This window comes from Sycon ciliatum, chromosome 1 (genome assembly GCF_964019385.1).
Source record: "Sycon ciliatum chromosome 1, ocSycCili1.1, whole genome shotgun sequence".
NCBI lineage: Eukaryota > Metazoa > Porifera > Calcarea > Leucosolenida > Sycettidae > Sycon > Sycon ciliatum.
In genome coordinates, this window is record NC_088643.1 from 42,729,555 (window position 1) to 42,746,596 (window position 17,042).

General features: G+C 46.7%; 1 protein-coding gene across 1 annotated transcript in view; it reads left to right on the forward strand.

Annotated features, from left to right (window-relative positions):
- LOC135827064 (uncharacterized) overlaps positions 1-17,042 on the forward strand; it is a 55,254-nt gene extending 38,212 nt beyond the window's left edge. Inside the window, exons 12-15 of the mRNA XM_065339591.1 lie at positions 4,364-4,567; positions 8,160-8,396; positions 9,424-9,647; positions 15,017-17,042. Coding sequence (XP_065195663.1) covers positions 4,364-4,567; positions 8,160-8,396; positions 9,424-9,647; positions 15,017-15,808 — 1,457 coding nt within the window. The 3' untranslated portion in view covers positions 15,809-17,042. The remainder of the gene's footprint in view (positions 1-4,363; positions 4,568-8,159; positions 8,397-9,423; positions 9,648-15,016) is intronic.

Sequence of the window (17,042 nt, forward strand, 5' to 3'; positions counted from 1 at the left end):
ATTTGTACGCGAAAAATCTTTCTGCACCCGATGACGCAAAATCTCCATACGAAACATGGTTCGTATGAAAGCCAGTCCACACGGATTCTCCGTGCCGAAAAATCGTATGGAGCACGCCTGGAAAAAATCCGTAGCGCCCATACGGATTTTGGCACGGAAAATCGTACCCCGGAACCTCTCTAATATTAGATATAAATAGAATGCTGAATAAATAATATTATCACATGTCACGTGAGTGTTTCCTTGGATCGGGCCAATCACTGGTCTGTATGAGGGGCAATATATCAGTCCAACGCCCGCGTCCAAAGCCCGTCGTCAGTGACAACCCTGACTGAGACTGTACGCGTGAAATCTACGGGATGTGAACATGGTGGGCATGGTGACTGTACGGCGCAGTGTGACATGTGAACGCGTGGTCGAAAGTGGCGATCTCGGCTTTCCTCGCGTGACTACGACGACTCTGTAGAATGTACGACTCTACGACGAGTCGCAGTGTAGCATTGAGACGAAGATGGAATTCTTTTTGGAGATGGACATGGCCTCGGACGTCTGCCGTGTGGTGCTTGCAGGGATCATTTGTTCAGTCATGTTGGCAGCCTGACCGTCGGTAAGCTTTTGGATAAGATTCAGTTCTGCTCGAAGTGGTACTGTGATCACAAACAATTATTTGAAATAACACAAATTCAACTCAGCGTCGTGCGTTTTCAGATCCTCGCAAAGTCACTGCCTGTGTGTGGTCTTCATGTGCCACGCAAAACTCTTACCAGGCTCATCTGTCCTCTGCCTTCACCTTTGCTTGAACAACAAACACAACAATTCAGGAATGTTTTGCAATGAAAAATACAGCTATCTGGAGCTGAGAAAAGAAGAAGAAAAATTGTCCTCAGAATTACACACCAGGGAGTCGTCAAATACTTGCACTTGTTGCAGTACTGTATTTGACAACTTCCTGATACACATGTAAACATGAAGAAACTCTTTGTGGTAGCACTCTTGATTTTTCAACTGAAATTATGATTCTGCTGTATTTATTGTCGTTGCCATGTCTATTGCTATGACGATGCGGTGCCGGCACTTTTTTTCTGTCTCCGTCTTTCAGTACTGTATACTCTCTGATGGCCTGTAGCAGACTTTTTGTTAGGGTGTAGGAGAAATATCTTCATTTTTCCTGTTTTGATAATGATAGCACATCAATATACATTGTGGTCATAATGTGTTAGCATTTGGGCTAATTTCAACAGCAGCCCAATGGTCTGCTCTGTGGGCCATGTGATAAATTTGTTATCGCATGGTTGCTGCGATAACATATACTTATTAGGCCACACTGAAAAAAGTCTGTGGTTCGACTCACCCGACCGACCGTACATTTTTCAGCCCGACCGTAACTTTTTTTTACCGTAGTACTAGTAGAGCATACTGCACCAAAAACTAAGTCTTTCTCCCCATTACAAGTCACAGTCTGTTTTCCCTTTACCGTTTCTGCTGTACAATGCTCCAATTAATTAATGTAGATTTCACGATTTGCCACCATACTCTTTACTCAACACATCTGCCATAGCACTGTTCATTGGGTCCGGAGGGCTGAGTCACATATACTTCTAAGTCACATTTCTGCCACACAATGTTTCAAAGTATTAGCCAGTGATCCCTTTATACAACATGTATGGCATAACACTGCATAATAATGCCGATGTACTGGGTGTCTAAAGGCAGTACAGTGTATTTACATGTACTAAAAATATATTTTAAAAAAAAAATCCGCTCGCCCGCCCGTAAAAAAAATGTCCATGTAAGGGTATGTTCGATTGGTAGGATCGGGATCCCGATCCACCGGATCCACTGGATTCGCACCCTTTCGATTGGTCGAATCTGGATCCGGATCCTTCGGATTTGGATCCGGTCAACCCACCTCGGGGAGCAGGGTTGACCGGATCCAGATGTGACCTTTGTGCGTATATGGCAGGTAAAAATCGTTTTTGTACACATTGTGGTACGCCCACGTGCCGGCCACGTGGATGGAGATAAAGCTATAAGCTTGTTGACTTTTTGTACAACTGGCGCGGTATTAAAGTACGACTTTTTATTACTTCGTCAACATGGCAACAGTCAAGGCCCAAAAAAAGTGTCCAGTTGACTCTGAAGGATCCGACGGATCTGAGATCTGGATCCCGATCCCGATCCTTACCAATCGAACATGCCCTTAGTCGAACCACACACCTTTTTTAGTTTGGCCTTATTTTATTTTTTTGGAAGTGAAGTGAACTTATGCAGCGAAGAGACCGTGGTTGGAGAGTTTGAAGTGAGGTACCGTGTAATGTGTGAATGGCTGCAATGGAGTCTGCGAGTGCTTAGAAAAGGAACAAAGAATGCCGATTTTTACTGGACGATGACGAGACCAGTAGGATACTTGACAAAGCGGTCTAACTACAATTCGAAACAGCAAAGCAGCACACCACCCAACTTGGGTGGGTCATAAATATCAAAGATAAGTAAAGAACGGGGAAGCGTTGCGAAAACGAATTGTACAAGCCGAAAGCCATCAGTCTACTTTCAAATCAGTTCGCAGTAATTCATATTTGCGAATGCGCGATGGTTGCGAAAATAGAGGAATTTTAATAATGTCCACTGCAAAAGTTTCCCACTTTGCAGTAGACTGCTTTTGCAGTGGAGATCCCCGATTGTCACAGTCCACACAAATCACCCAACTCATAGCCCATGTTACAGACTGCACAGACTGCACACAGTAGCTAACCAAGCACTGAACCTACTTCTGAAGTGCCATCACGTTGGGATTAAATTTTACCGTAGAGTCAACGACTTTTCCGTGAAGAACAAGCTGGTATGGCAGCAATATCAACTTTTAGGCATGAAGAATCTGTGAGTCTAACAAAACACTGAGTTCTGCTGGAAACGGGGGTTCTCCACCACAACATAAAACAATAAACATAAATACTAAAAGAAAAAGACAACTACTAACAATGGCCAAGACGAGAGAGAGAGAGAGAGAGAGAGAGAGAGAGAGAGAGAGAGAGAGAGAGAGAGAGAGAGAGAGAGAGAGAGAGAGAGAGAGAGAGAGAGAGAGAGAGAGAGAGAGAGAGAGAGAGAGAGAGACAGAAAGAGAGAGAGAGAGAGAGAGAGAGAGAGAGAGAGAGAGAGTGAGAGAGAGAGAGAGAGAGAGAGAGAGAGAGAGAGAGAGAGAGAGAGAGAGAGAGAGAGAGAGAGAGAGAGACAGAGAGAGACAGAGACAGAGAGAGAGACAGAGAGAGAGACAGAGAGAGACAGACAGACAGACAGACAGAGAGACAGAGAGACAGAGAGAGAGAGACAGACAGACAGACAGAGAGACAGAGAGAGAGAGACAGAGAGAGAGAGAGAGAGAGAGAGAGAGAGAGAGAGAGAGAGAGAGAGAGAGAGAGAGAGAGAGAGAGAGAGAGAGAGAGAGAGAGAGAGAGAGAGAGAGAGAGAGAGAGAGAGAGAGAGAGGGGGGGGGGGGGAGAGGGAGAGGGGAGAGAAGGCAAATCTTGTCGGAGGCTCAAAAGGAAAAGACCTCAGAAGTAGGCAGCGTGCCGAAAAAGAATACGGGATAATGCAAGCACAGCAGTACGGTATGGTGCGGGTGAACCCTAGGTGAATGTGAGAGAACACACCGTAGGCTATTTTTGGATACGCAGGCCCAAAAAGGAAAGTGCAGAAGTGTGAGAAGCGCAAGGTGCGATTTAGTGAAAAGTACCGTATTTTTCAAAGTATAGTGCGCACTTTAGACGTGCTATTTTAGGCCCTAAATCGCAGGTGCGCACTATGCTCCGAATATGAAATGCATGTACTTCAATGAAGATTGAAGTGCGCACCCTCAATGAAGATTGGGGGTGCGCGTTATACAAAGGTGCGCACTATACTCCGAAAAATACGGTAGCGATTTCGTAGAAATACCATGTGGTTTGGGAGTGGGCCGCTACAGGTCCACAAAGGACGACACAGTTTTGTATACAGATTGGTTCCGGTTATCCGGTCCTCTTTTATCCGGATCCCTCGCCATCTGGACGAAAATCGTTGATTACCGATTTACAGCATATGGCCAGCTAAACCAGATTTTGAAAAGTCAGACGTGCACAATGTTGCTTGGTAGTTGGTTAGCGCTATCGAGTAGTGCTCCAGCTCACTTCCTTGCAGTGGAATGTCTCAGTACTCCTTGTCAATCTGGTGCTACCTTGTGCACGTCTGACTGTTCAAAATCTGGTTTAGTTGGTGGACTCTAACGCATAGCTTTTGCCCCACTGTTTTCCATGTTTCCATTTAATATTTTCCTTGGCTCCCCTTTCCGAGTACTTATTTTGATTATGCTATTCTTTGATGTGGCTTCTAGACTCTTCACACTTGGAAACTGTACTGAAGGACATCAGTGGAACTCTAGTTGTAAACAGTGACTTGCTGAAAAATAGTGACATCAACATTGTACAGCTGAAAGCTGGCCTGCATTATTGTGGATTCACGATATCATACTTTGAGCTGATAAAGAACACGGTCCCAACTCCAGCTACGAGGAGTGGAAGACGATGCGGTCTCGGAGGTTTGTCAGCTTTCTCCTTCTTCTCACCTGTACTTTATTGTTGAACTCACTGACTGTCAATAACTCATAGTGTGAGTAAGCGTGATCGGGGTGAGGCCCAGTCAGACTGAGTTGTCCACTTCCGTAGGAACGCCACCACCATAATTATCGATAACATAACATCAAACAATGAACTAAACCTTCTGAAGCTGGATGTGTGGTCCAACTTGAACTGTGCAATACAGGGAAACTAATTACTTGGATAAAACAACCCCTCATCCAAGTGTGAGTGAGGTACCTTGTTGTCCCTAGCCAGGCATTACTGGTCATGATCTGGCGGTGAAGAATAACAAAAGTAAAGCAATCCATTGAACTCGGATAATGAGCCAGTATTTTAAATATAAAATAGAAGAAGAAAACACATGGGAACGAGTTATGATGCAACTATCCATGGGGTTGATAATAACTAATAAGCCCTGTTATCTCACTTTCTGACTGCTTATTATCTTGTTACAGTCGTGGATAGTTGTGTTGCTTCATAACTCGTTCCCATGTGTTATCTTCTTCTACTTTACATCAAATTTTAAAGCAATACATGTATGAATTTGCTGCTGGATGAGGGAAAGAGACAACTTGGTATGTCAGCACTAGTTTGTCATGCAGCAATCACATTGCCTCTCCCTCTCAGTACACACGATTGTTACATTCTCCTGAGTCAAGGGCAGTATATCTGTGGAATTGCATTCTCGATCTCGTAATAATTTTGCCGACTGATTCCTTCGGGGGAAAAAACCCATCGATCCTTCAATTGACGAATTGTGATGAATTGAGTTCTGAGTGGAATGGAGCAATAAGGACTCCGAGTGGTGCAATCTCTTCTGAATGATAGTGTACTTCAAAGCAGTATATCCACTCATGGTTTTTAACTTTTTGATTCATGCACTGAACCAATTTTCTTGAGCACAGCATCTCAAAGTATCGCATTAGAATTTGAATAGAAGAAGTCATGAATTCTTGTCTCCAGAGGAAGTTATTCTGATCCCATAATTATTTTACTGGTCAAATTTTTGGTGGATCTGCTGGGCAACTAAAAAAGTACGTTGCTGCAGGCCAATAATCGATATTATCTCATTCTCCGGAGTATAAGCCTCACATAATGATGTGCATGTACAAGACTTCGTGAGTATTCAACTCAAATTCGTGTTCCGTCAGCGTCAGTATCAGCAAGTACAGTCATGTAGTACAATTTGTTCCCAAAATAACTTCGGGACAGTCTGTTCATGGTTTTCATTTGTATTGGACTCGTTCTCTACACTTGCGATAATTTAGCGGCAATTCTAACGTTGTAGCGTTGTTCTCTTGTAATTTAGTGGAACCTGTATTGAGTAACTGAGTTTTATGTTTCGTTACATTGTCGTCAGATCTCCTGTGTACCGGTTTTGTGGCACAATGATTATAGCCATTATATTTGGTCGTCTCCATTCTTGTGCAATCATGCGTACATGTATGTAGGTTGGTTCTCTTCATGTTATTGTGACCAATTTCATAGATGTTGGTTGCCTTGTTGCTTTCTCTCCCCTCTCCTCTCACCCAAGCCATTCTGCATAAGCGAAGCTGTGGACGCAGCATACTGCTGCTACACTTCAACGCGGGAATGCGTATAATAATAATAATAATAAGCCTCACTTTAAAGTAACATCACTACAGTAAAACCTGTAACTAAAGACCACCGTGACTGGCGACCAGCCTGGTACTACAGTAAAACCTGTAACTAAAGACCACCGTGACTGGCGACCAGCCTGGTACTACAGTAAAACCTGTAACTAAAGACCACCGTGACTGGCGACCAGCCTGGTACTACAGTAAAACCTGAAACTAAAGACCACCGTGACTGGCGAACAGCCTGGTACTACCGACCACTTTGCCAGGCACGGACGGTCTCACATTCAAAATGCACTGTGACTACAGTCCCTTTCAAAACTATAGACGCGTACCTAGGCAAAAACCGTTATGCCAGCATCTATACCACATAAAATCTGTGATCACTTTGTGCATAATTTTTTCCAAATTGGGCGTCTGTTATCCAATCCTTTAGAAACTATATGAGAGTAATTGTGGAGCGATCCTGAGCAATATTCCGAAAACTATTCTCAAAAAGTTCCAGCCAAATTTGAAATATTTCAAAAACCCTACACGTCTATAGTTTTGAAATGCACTGTAGCGACTACCTGCTGAACGCGACCAGCGACCGCCTTTTCTTGTCCCAAAGTCGATGTTCGACCCATAATTAGCAACCACGATGCAGGAAATCAAAGGTTGTTCGAAGCTCCATCTGAAATTTTGATGATTTTCCATGGTCCTGAATGGACTCTTTCAATACTACAGCTGAACAAATGAACGCAGGCTCTTTTTGACTGTGGGCTGTACTGCACCTGTCATAGTTTCAAGTCCTGTCATGAGCAAACATGATAGTAAACATCTTGGAGAGCACATTGCACCTTCTCCTTCATCGATGTTACTGCTCGAAGGAGAAATGGCATTGTGCAAGCGGCAGGGAATGGTATTACAGTCAAATCTGTCGTAAGCGACCGCCCCTTGGCGCAAGAAAAAGCGGTCTCTTACGGCAGATGGTGTCTTATAGCAGATGTATGGTAAATCCAGCATACCGGGCATGCATATAATTATTATGCTTCCATGTACTCAAATCGACGAGAATAATGTGATCTTTAATATCATTTTATTGGATATTCAATAGAATATAGCATAGGGGTGCACAAACCCAAGAATAGTGCACATACCAGGGCTAATCTTTTACATGTTCAGCCAGCTGTCGATCAAGGCACTTGCAAGACAGCGCATTTTCACGCCTTGCAGTTGACAGCGCACTGGCAAGTACAGTTCCGCACCTGACTGAACCTGGGCCGCGGTCGCTTACAGCAGATTTGAATGCAGCCACTGTGCGTGAAATCGCGGTCGCTGGTCGCGCACAGCAGATGGTCGCTCTGGACAGATCAGTTTGTATGTGAAACCGTTGGTGCACGGAAAATCGGTCGCTAACGGTAGATGGTCGCCTACAGCAGAGGTCGCTAACGGCAGATTTGACTGTAGCTGCATTTTGACTTACATAATTATCATAGAAGGGGATCCATATATGGTCACGTAGTGCAAACCTCTAAGTAAAGACCACCTGCCACTCCAGTCCATTCATCGGAAACAGTCCCGCTAGCTTTTGAAAGTCCAATTTGGGCCGAATTAAGGATCAAAAACCCACTTTAAATCTCGAAATTGTCCATAGCAGTGTCTGCTCCAGAACTGGGTCAGCCAGGTCAGTGACCCGGTTGCAGCTTACTTGGATGCGCTTGGGAAAAGAACACCGGGTCACGTGTCACCCAGTTGGGACTCAATCAGGGAGTCCTAAGATTCCCTGATGTACCATAGCCGCACTGGAATGTACCCAGGACTGACCCGGTTGCAAGAGTTGTGCCAGGTACACGTGTACCCAGTTGGTTAGAAATCCTAGAGCAAACACTGCATAGGTCGTCACACTGCCATACTATTACTGTACATTTCATTTGGCCAGACCATCGTGGTGTTCTTTTGTGTTCACTCGCAGCACTGTCCATAGCACCACTTTACGCCAGGGTTAACCTGCGAAGGGACGATGCGGACTACACTGCGGTTTCTGACCAGATGATGATTGCCCTGAGGTTTGGAAGCGATGGCAAAAAGGTGGATGTACGTGTTATCCCCAATGAAGAGTGGCCACAACGTACGACACGTGATGTTCAGTCTGCTCTTGTATCTGAAAATTCCCTGTCAATTCAAGCGGAAAATACCGAGAGTACAGCTGGTAAGGAACTTTAACCAGCACATTAATCCATGAAGACCCCCTAGGGATAATCAACTGTTCAACCATCCCTCAAACAACAAATATATCAACGTTTGGAGTATAATGCCGTGAACAGGATGAACTGCGCGCTCACGACTCTATACACATATGCAAAGCGAGGCTAGTCTATTGTTTACAAAATTGTTTTTTTTTGTGAAACTTACCAGTTAGAAAACGTCACAAGCAAGAATCGAGGAAGAAGAACGAAATAATTAAAATCATGCAGAGACAGTGAACAGTTTCCAAATACACACAGTGAGACTTAGCACAACATTTGTGAAGATTACTTGCATCCAAGTTTGGAAAAAATAAATAAACAAGAGAGGGGGGGGGGGGGGGAGTAAGTGAATCATAGACAACTAACTGAACAGGTGAGGGTGACTTGATCAGTTAGTCGTCATCCGTGTAACCCCCCTCCCCTTTCCAACCTTGGATGTTTCCTTCACTAATATGTGCTAATTACCACTGTGTGTATTTGGGACTGTTTGCTTTCGCTGCATGTATTTATGCTCTTCTTTCTTGATTTACGCTTGTGATGTTTTCCAGCTGATGAATGCCACAAAAAATGTTTTGGACAGGTGTATAGAGTCATGAGTGCGCAGTTGATGATCCTGTCCATACTGTATCTTATTGCCTTCATGCAGATCATTATTTGCACAGTTTGGAGTATATATATCCATACATCTTCACAACACACCAAGTGGTCTCTGTTTGGAGTATAGATTTTGTGGCACATGTCATGTTTACTAATCAGCTTTTTGCAATACCTCACTGTGAAGCTTTTTAGCTACAATTGGAGGATTGCTTTAACATGGTTGCACTCCACAGAATTGTAGGGTCGATATCAATAACACTTAGTGAGCTTAAAATGGACTGTTTACATTCATTGTACCCCTTACTAAGTCTACTGAACTGTGCAGTTTGTCACCATACCACTCTGAAGTTGTCTATTCAACATTGTCCTGTGTGTGGTGTTTATGATCTACAGGCGGACAGCCGCTTCAAAGCAGTTCAGTGACATCGTCATCACCCCAGCATTGTAACGAGCAGCGCGACACTTCGTATGGTGGTGCACACTCCACCTCTTCTGGTCTTGTGCAGCCTGTGCAGCCTGTCGCTCAGACTCAAACGCCAACAGATAATGACATGTTCTCGTCAAGAGAATATTCTACCAGCCATGCCATTGCTGCTGATGAGGGCAATGGTCATCAGGTACGTGTTATGTACTGTAACCCTAGGTCGTACCTGGTTGTGCTCATCCATATGTGTACAAAAGAAGGCAATGAAAGTTAGTTTACATTATCCTATAATTATAGTACGAAATAGAGGTTGCGACTTCGGCGATGATTTTGTTTAGGAATGGCGCGAGCTCCAGTGTGGGAGCAAATCCATTCCTATAATTATAGATAAATGAAAGATCTCCTATCTACAAGCTTACTGCTAGTCTTCTAGTTGAGGACACTCCCTTAGGGTTGCATCTACCAGGCATACACTACCGGCAGCTGCAGAAAGTCACCCCACTCCTTCCATGCATCCATGCACCCTGATGTGTGGCCTGTGAAAGGGATGGAAGTATGATTGTATCAACATTATTGTCCTGTATCTTGCTTAGACGCACCCTGGAATACTTTGAACCGCTGTTTTAAAAGTACCATTAACACTAGAGAACTCTTGATCTGGCACTAGCGTAGCAAAGATACAGTGAATGAGGTATTCGGTTGTTTGACTATCTAGTTCAGGATCTGATTTAATTACCTCACAACGCTTTTAAAGTAACTGCATATGCGCTTTGAACTGATCATTGAGAGTGGTGGCGTTCCTACTGATCATTGAGAGTGGTGGCGTTCCTACTGATCATTGAGAGTGGTGGCGTTCCTACTGATCATTGAGAGTGGTGGCGTTCCTACTGATCATTGAGAGTGGTGGCGTTCCTACTGATCATTGAGAGTGGTGGCGTTCCTACTGATCATTGAGAGTGGTGGCGTTCCTACTGATCATTGAGAGTGGTGGCGTTCCTACTGATCATTGAGAGTGGTGGCGTTCCTACTGATCATTGAGAGTGGTGGCGTTCCTACTGATCATTGAGAGTGGTGGCGTTCCTACTGATCATTGAGAGTGGTGGCGTTCCTACTGATCATTGAGAGTGGTGGTGTTCCTACTGATCATTGAGAGTGGTGGCGTTCCTACTGATCATTGAGAGTGGTGGCGTTCCTACTGATCATTGAGAGTGGTGGCGTTCCTACTGATCATTGAGAGTGGTGGCGTTCCTACTGATCATTGAGAGTGGTGGCGTTCCTACTGATCATTGAGAGTGGTGGCGTTCCTACTGATGCCGAGCATGCGGTATGTGACTCTCACGGGAACCGTGCAGTGTAAACAATCCTGTTGACCTATGATATCATAGTACTAGTATCGCATTACAATACTGTTAGAACTGTTTGTAAGTGTACTTGCCAGTGTACTTCACACCTCCACTGCGATGCCGGTGACGGGATGCTATACTTATCGTAGATGCCCGTTAGCAGGTATATTATCTAACCTTTGACCCGGGACCCAATTCTGGAGGCCTATACTAGCTTTTAACATTTCATGGCAAACGTATATCGGGCATGTTTTGATGGTAATCAGGAAGTCCCTGCTAGGCAGTGAAGGATCCAGGTATGTTTCCGATTATATTGTTTGGGGACGGGGGCACTTGTTTTGAGTGGTATCCACATTTGGGGAGGGAAACCAGGGAAGTTCAAGAATTCGGAAGGAAAATGTTTTTAGGGCATGTACTCATTTTAACTGATTTTATATTTATTTGGTCGTATAGAGGGGCTGTGTAGAAGCTGACACTACATTTATAAACCTTTGTGCGGAATGAAGTTTAGTTGGGTACAGTGGGAGAGCTAGGGGTGAGTTCAAACCGCACAAGGATCTAGAGTATTGAACAGTTTCCGTTTCTTTGAAGTGATGTGGCACGAGCGAAGAAACTATCTGTTGCCCCAAGGTGAAAACGGAAAAAGTAACTCAACAGATGAGAACAAGATGAATGTCATGTCGTGGTCGACACGCGGTGGTCTGGGTGTGAGCCCAGAATGGTGAACTCGCGAGGTACTACGTATGTAAGTGAAAAACGAGGAGAAAAAAAAGGTGAAGCCAGATCGCGACTCCTGTACATGTAGTAATATGATGACTTGGTTTGCATATGTGTATAGCTGGAATAAAATCACGACACCCATCGTGACACTCACCCCAGAAAGACGGGAACGAAGTTACATGTATATAAAAATAAGAAATTGGGAGACGATAGATGGAAAGAGAAAGACAATACAAATGTTAACTATGATGCTGGCAAACAAGTCATCTTCACAACTTGTCGCTGTTGATTAGCTGCTGGAGTTGTTGGCGTTGCCTTGCCGCAGCTGCACGCTGCGGACGACCAGGCGGCGGCGTGGCGGCAGCGGCGGGTGTGGCTGTTGCGGCGAGTGTATCTGCTGCAGCGGGTGCGGCTTCGGCGGCGGGTGCTACATCCTCGCATTCCAGAGGATACAGAAGGCGCAACGGGCGTTTCAGCTGGCAGTTGTCTGCAGTGATGACTGTCGCCGACCGGATGTGACCGTCTGCGCTAACCTGGAGATCAACAATCCTAGCGAGCCTCCAGGTAGCTCTTGGTGCGTCATCAGCCAGCAAGACAATTGAGCCGACTGCTGGAGCCGCTGTGGTGGCTTTACCACGCTGTTGAAGTCGCTGATGGCGGTCACGCAGTTCCGCCAAGTACTCATTGCGCCACTGTTGCCAGAAGGCATTCAGCAGGCGCTCACCCTTTGCCCACAGGGTGACCAGGTCGTGTGCTGGGGTGGCGTTCGGAACGTACTCCGGGTCATCCGAATTGTCCTGGGAGGGCAGTGGTAGAGCTGTCGTAGTCCGGTGACAGAGAAATGCCGATGGTGTCAGCACAGCCTCGATGTCGTCACCGACGTATGTCAGCGGTCTCGAATTCAGGACTGCCTCGACTTCGCTCAGCATCGTCACCAGCTGTGACAACTGAAGCCGGGCGTTGCCGAGGGTCTTGCGCTGGCAGCGCTTCGCAAGCCCAACCATGCGTTCATAAAACCCGCCCATCCAGGGCGATAGAGGCACGATAAACCGCCAGCATATCCTGGCAGATGTCAGAAGGTGCTGAAGGTCGTCACTTCGCACCGACGTCTCGAATGCCGTGTCCAGGGTCGTTCGCGCCAGTGCAAACTGAGGCGCGTTGTCGCACACAATGAGTTGGGGTGCACCACGTCTTGATATAAAGCGCCGGAGCGCTAGCAGGAACTCAGACGTTTTCAGGTGTTCAACACACTCCATATGGACGGCTCGTGTCGTCATACATGTGAACAGTGCCACCCACACTTTCTGTGGCTCTGCTTGCCTGAAGACGTACAGGGGGCCAAAGTAGTCCAGGCCGGTATTGGTGAACGCAGTGGGTCTGGAGACTCGTTCCATTGGCAATGGCGGGAAGTCGGGCGTCGCAAACGGCAGTCCTTGAACGTGCTTACATGTCACACATCTGTGTATTGCTTTCTTTGCCGCGGCGCGACCAGTGGGTATCCAGTACTCCGTGCGGACTCGCACGAGCGTGTGCGCGACACCGTTGTGTAGCACTTTCTGATGCGCTTGCCGGAAGACAAGTAGCGTGATGTGGTGCGCGGGGGGCAGGAGAGCGGGAAACTTGGCCCTGTCTGCTAGGTCAGCGTTCTCCAAGCGCCCGCGGCAGCGGATGACGTCATCGGGGCCTTGGAACTTGAGCTGCTGGATGAGCTGTTGCTGCTTTCCTTGGCGTAGAGCGGTGAGGACATCGCGTACTCTGATTCCTGCACATGCTTGATCCACATGCTTGGCTTGTTCTTGCTCTTCGACAGTGACAGGACCAGACAGTGACTCGGCTCCACGCAACCTGCAAACAAAGCACAGACACAGAGCAGAGAAACGCACTAAGGACCCGAGGGAGGAGAAATGAGTGCAACCAATGCCAAATGGGGGCAATACCTCTTTGCATGTGTAACTCGTATACTCTCAGCACTCAAAGCACATACTTGAAGTAGCCATGCTACACATGCATCAGATTTGTTGTTGTTTTGTGACATGTTCACCGGGCTCCGGTCACCCGAACGTTTCGGAAACTCTGAAAGACACTCCCCAGGCGGCAGTGGTGGTACTTCATAGGCGCGGTGTAGCCAGTTGGGGCCGTGCCACCAGAGAGACGACGCTTTGAGAGCTGCGGCAGGGATGCCACGGGACGGTAGGTCGGCAGGGTTGTCTGCCGAACGGATGTAGCCGATTGCCACATCAGGGACGGACTGAATGGCGTCGACTCGGTTGTGAACGAATGTTGGTGGGCGTCGGGTTGATTGAAGCAAATGTAGAACTGTTGATGAGTCGCTCCAAAGGACGGTGGTAGAGAAGTTGAGTGGCAACTCGGTCCGCAGAAAGGTGATCATCCGAGAGCCGATGACGGCAGCAAGAAGTTCCAGACGGGGAATAGCATGCGGCTTAGTAGGTGCAACTCTTGACTTGCTGAAGATGATATGAACGCTGGTATGTTGAGACGTTGTAATGCGTAGGTAGGCTGCCGCGGCGTAGGCCGCTTCGGAAGCGTCCGCGAAGACATGAAGCTCGTACCGGACGTCAGCAGCGTCTGGCAGACAGCCGATGAAACGGGGAAGCAAAGCAGCACAGGCGGCATCGATGTCGCTGGCGACCGGGAGCCAGCGGGACAAGATATCAGGTGGAAGGGGATCGTCCCAATCGAGATTCAGGAGCCAAATGCTCTAGAAGAGAATCTTGGCGGCTACGGTTACAGGTGTGATGAGCCCAAGCGGGTCGAAACACTTCGCGATGATCTGCAGAAGCTGTCGCTTCGTGTTGATGAGTTGAATGCCAGCTTGAACTGGGTTGATGGCCAGTGTGTCTCCATCTGGAGACCAGAGGAGGCCAAGACAGCGCTGAGGTGATATTATGGACCGGTCGACACGGTCAACGGTCAGGAGAAATTCTGGGGAATTTGAAGACCACTCCCGCAGGTTCATTCCTGCTGATGCGAACAAAGACTTCGTATGTTGGTACAGCTGGGTTGCGGCCGAGACACACGTCGTGCCGGTGATGAGGTTGTCAAGTTTGTGCGGAATTAAGTTTAGTTGGGTACAGTGGGAGAGCTAGGGGTGAGTTCAAACCGCACAAGGATCTAGAGTATTGAACAGTTTCCGTTTCTTTGAAGTGATATGGCACGAGCGAAGAAACTTGCTGTTGCCCCAAGGTGAAAACGGAAAAAGTAACTCAACAGAAAAGAACAAGATGGATGTCATGTCGTGGTCGACACGCGGTGGTCTGGGTGTGAGCCCAGAATGGTGAACTCGCGAGGTACTACGTATGTAAGTGAAAAACGAGGAGAAAAAAAAGGTGAAGCCAGATCGCGACTCCTGTACATGTAGTAATATGATGACTTGGTTTGCATTATGTGTATAGCTGGAATAAAATCACGACACCCATCGTGACAACCTTATTGGTATAATTGTATGTTCGTTCTTGCGTGTATATTGTGTGAACTCCAGATTCCTGGAAAGGTCTGTCTTGAATCTCATCAGTCTCCACCAGCAGGCATACCCCAGGCATCTGCTGTGCAGGATAATCCACCAACCAATCCAACCCAAAACAATGTCACTTGGGAAGTGGTCTCAGAACCACCCACTGAGCAAACGACTGTGCAAGAGGGTCTTCCGCCTCTTGTCTGCAGACGTTCCGATGCAGTGCCAGGCTCCTCGCGGCCTTTCAAGCGTGACGGTAGTGGTGAGCTTGCACTGGCATCCAGTCATGCCAGTAAGGGTGTGCCATCAGACCATCATGACGATAAGGATGAGGTGGATGAAAAGGAGCCTGAAATCGCAAGCAGTCAGGAGACGGTGTCCGATACACCTGCTCCTAGTGGTGAGCTTGCACTGGCATCCAGTCATGCCAGTAAGGGTGTGCCATCAGGCCATCATGACGATACGGATGAGGTGGATGAAAAGGAGCCTGAAATCGCAAGCAGTCAGGAGACGGTGTCCGATACACCTGCTGCAACTCCTCGCAAACGACTGTCTGGCGCAGTCAGTGGCTTCTTGAGTCAAGCAAAACAAACCGTGGCTAACCACCTCCTGTCCAAAAGAGCTCACACTGCAGAAGCGAGCACTGGCAATGCAATGGATGGCTCCAGTGCGGCGGCGACGGAGGGGACTCTATCCCGCATTGACAAGCCCTCACAACAACATGTAGTGTGTGAGGAGTCGAGCGGACCGGCCAGGCCTGTGTCTGCACCACATGGCAGTGTCTCGAAATCCTCTGCTCCACCTTCCCACCACGGTTGAAGGAAGTCTGCTGGGCTAGAGTATGTATCTCTATTGTCTGATGGATTTCCCGGAGGCTTGGGGATCTCAGGGGATCTCAGCCCTAATGGTGAACGCGAGCATCTATTAACCGGTCTAGCAGCATATGCAGGAAATAATAGTTGCATTTATAACTGCTCTTGGACCCAACAAACCCTACCTTGCACTATTATGTGCGAACCAGTGATGACGGCGCTGTATATTCTACTCATAGATGTAGTATAACCAATCAATTTTCATACAGATTACGGCGCTTTGTTCGTTGTTCAATGAGATTTTTCTGGCTTGGCTTAAGTAGATGCACACCAGTAACGTTCAGAAATTCATGTTTACAACAGTTACTGTAAACCCTATAAACCCTAGGGTTTATCGGGTGTTAGCGGCCGTCGTGAGTTCCCTTCGGGAACGGATACGATAATTTACTTTTTTTTTTTACTTTTTACAGTTACTGTAATACGCCCTCAGCCGTCTATGGTCTTCAGTGTGAGCACCCGGATTGCCATATTTATTGTATCAGTGTCCTATTTGTAGAAGGTAGTTGCTCTTAGGGTCGGAGCTCACGCTTCCTGTAAACTGACTGACACCCTGCCTTTCTGTTTTGTCTCGATGCAAACGGCATTCATTTCTTGAGAATTTTTCATGTGTCACACATGACATGAATTCCTTTGCTGGTTGTGTTTTTTGAACTTTTTTCTTTGGTAAAGCGGATGTGTGAACTTTACTTTACTTTAGTTTTACTCTGAAGTGACGAGATACAATCACCAATTTGAGCGCGTTGATCTTTGATTTGAACTTTTTTTTAATGTTTTCTTGGAGTTGATTGTTCCAACTAGGAACACCCGCTTCTTGCCGAACTTGACACTTGACTGACTCACGACTGCCATCCGGTCGTTTTCTTGGATTTGATCTTTTTTGTTCCACTTTGACAGATTCAATGTCAATCTTTATTTATACTTGTAATAATGAAAAGACATATCAGGGTCCTTTTTTATTTAAAAAGCTGCACCCTCATGCTCTGTTAGCGCTCTGTTCTTGTGCCTGCAAGACTGTGCTTTGAGGTGCATAGCTGTCCAGTGATGCCACCTACTGGTGTCTCGCTCTCAGCCTGCATCATGACACTCCGAAGCTCCCGGCGTCCAACCCAGCTTAGTATACGACCACCAGCGGGAAACTCGGAATGCAGTTCTCCAATGATCGTATTTTCATTGGCCATCAG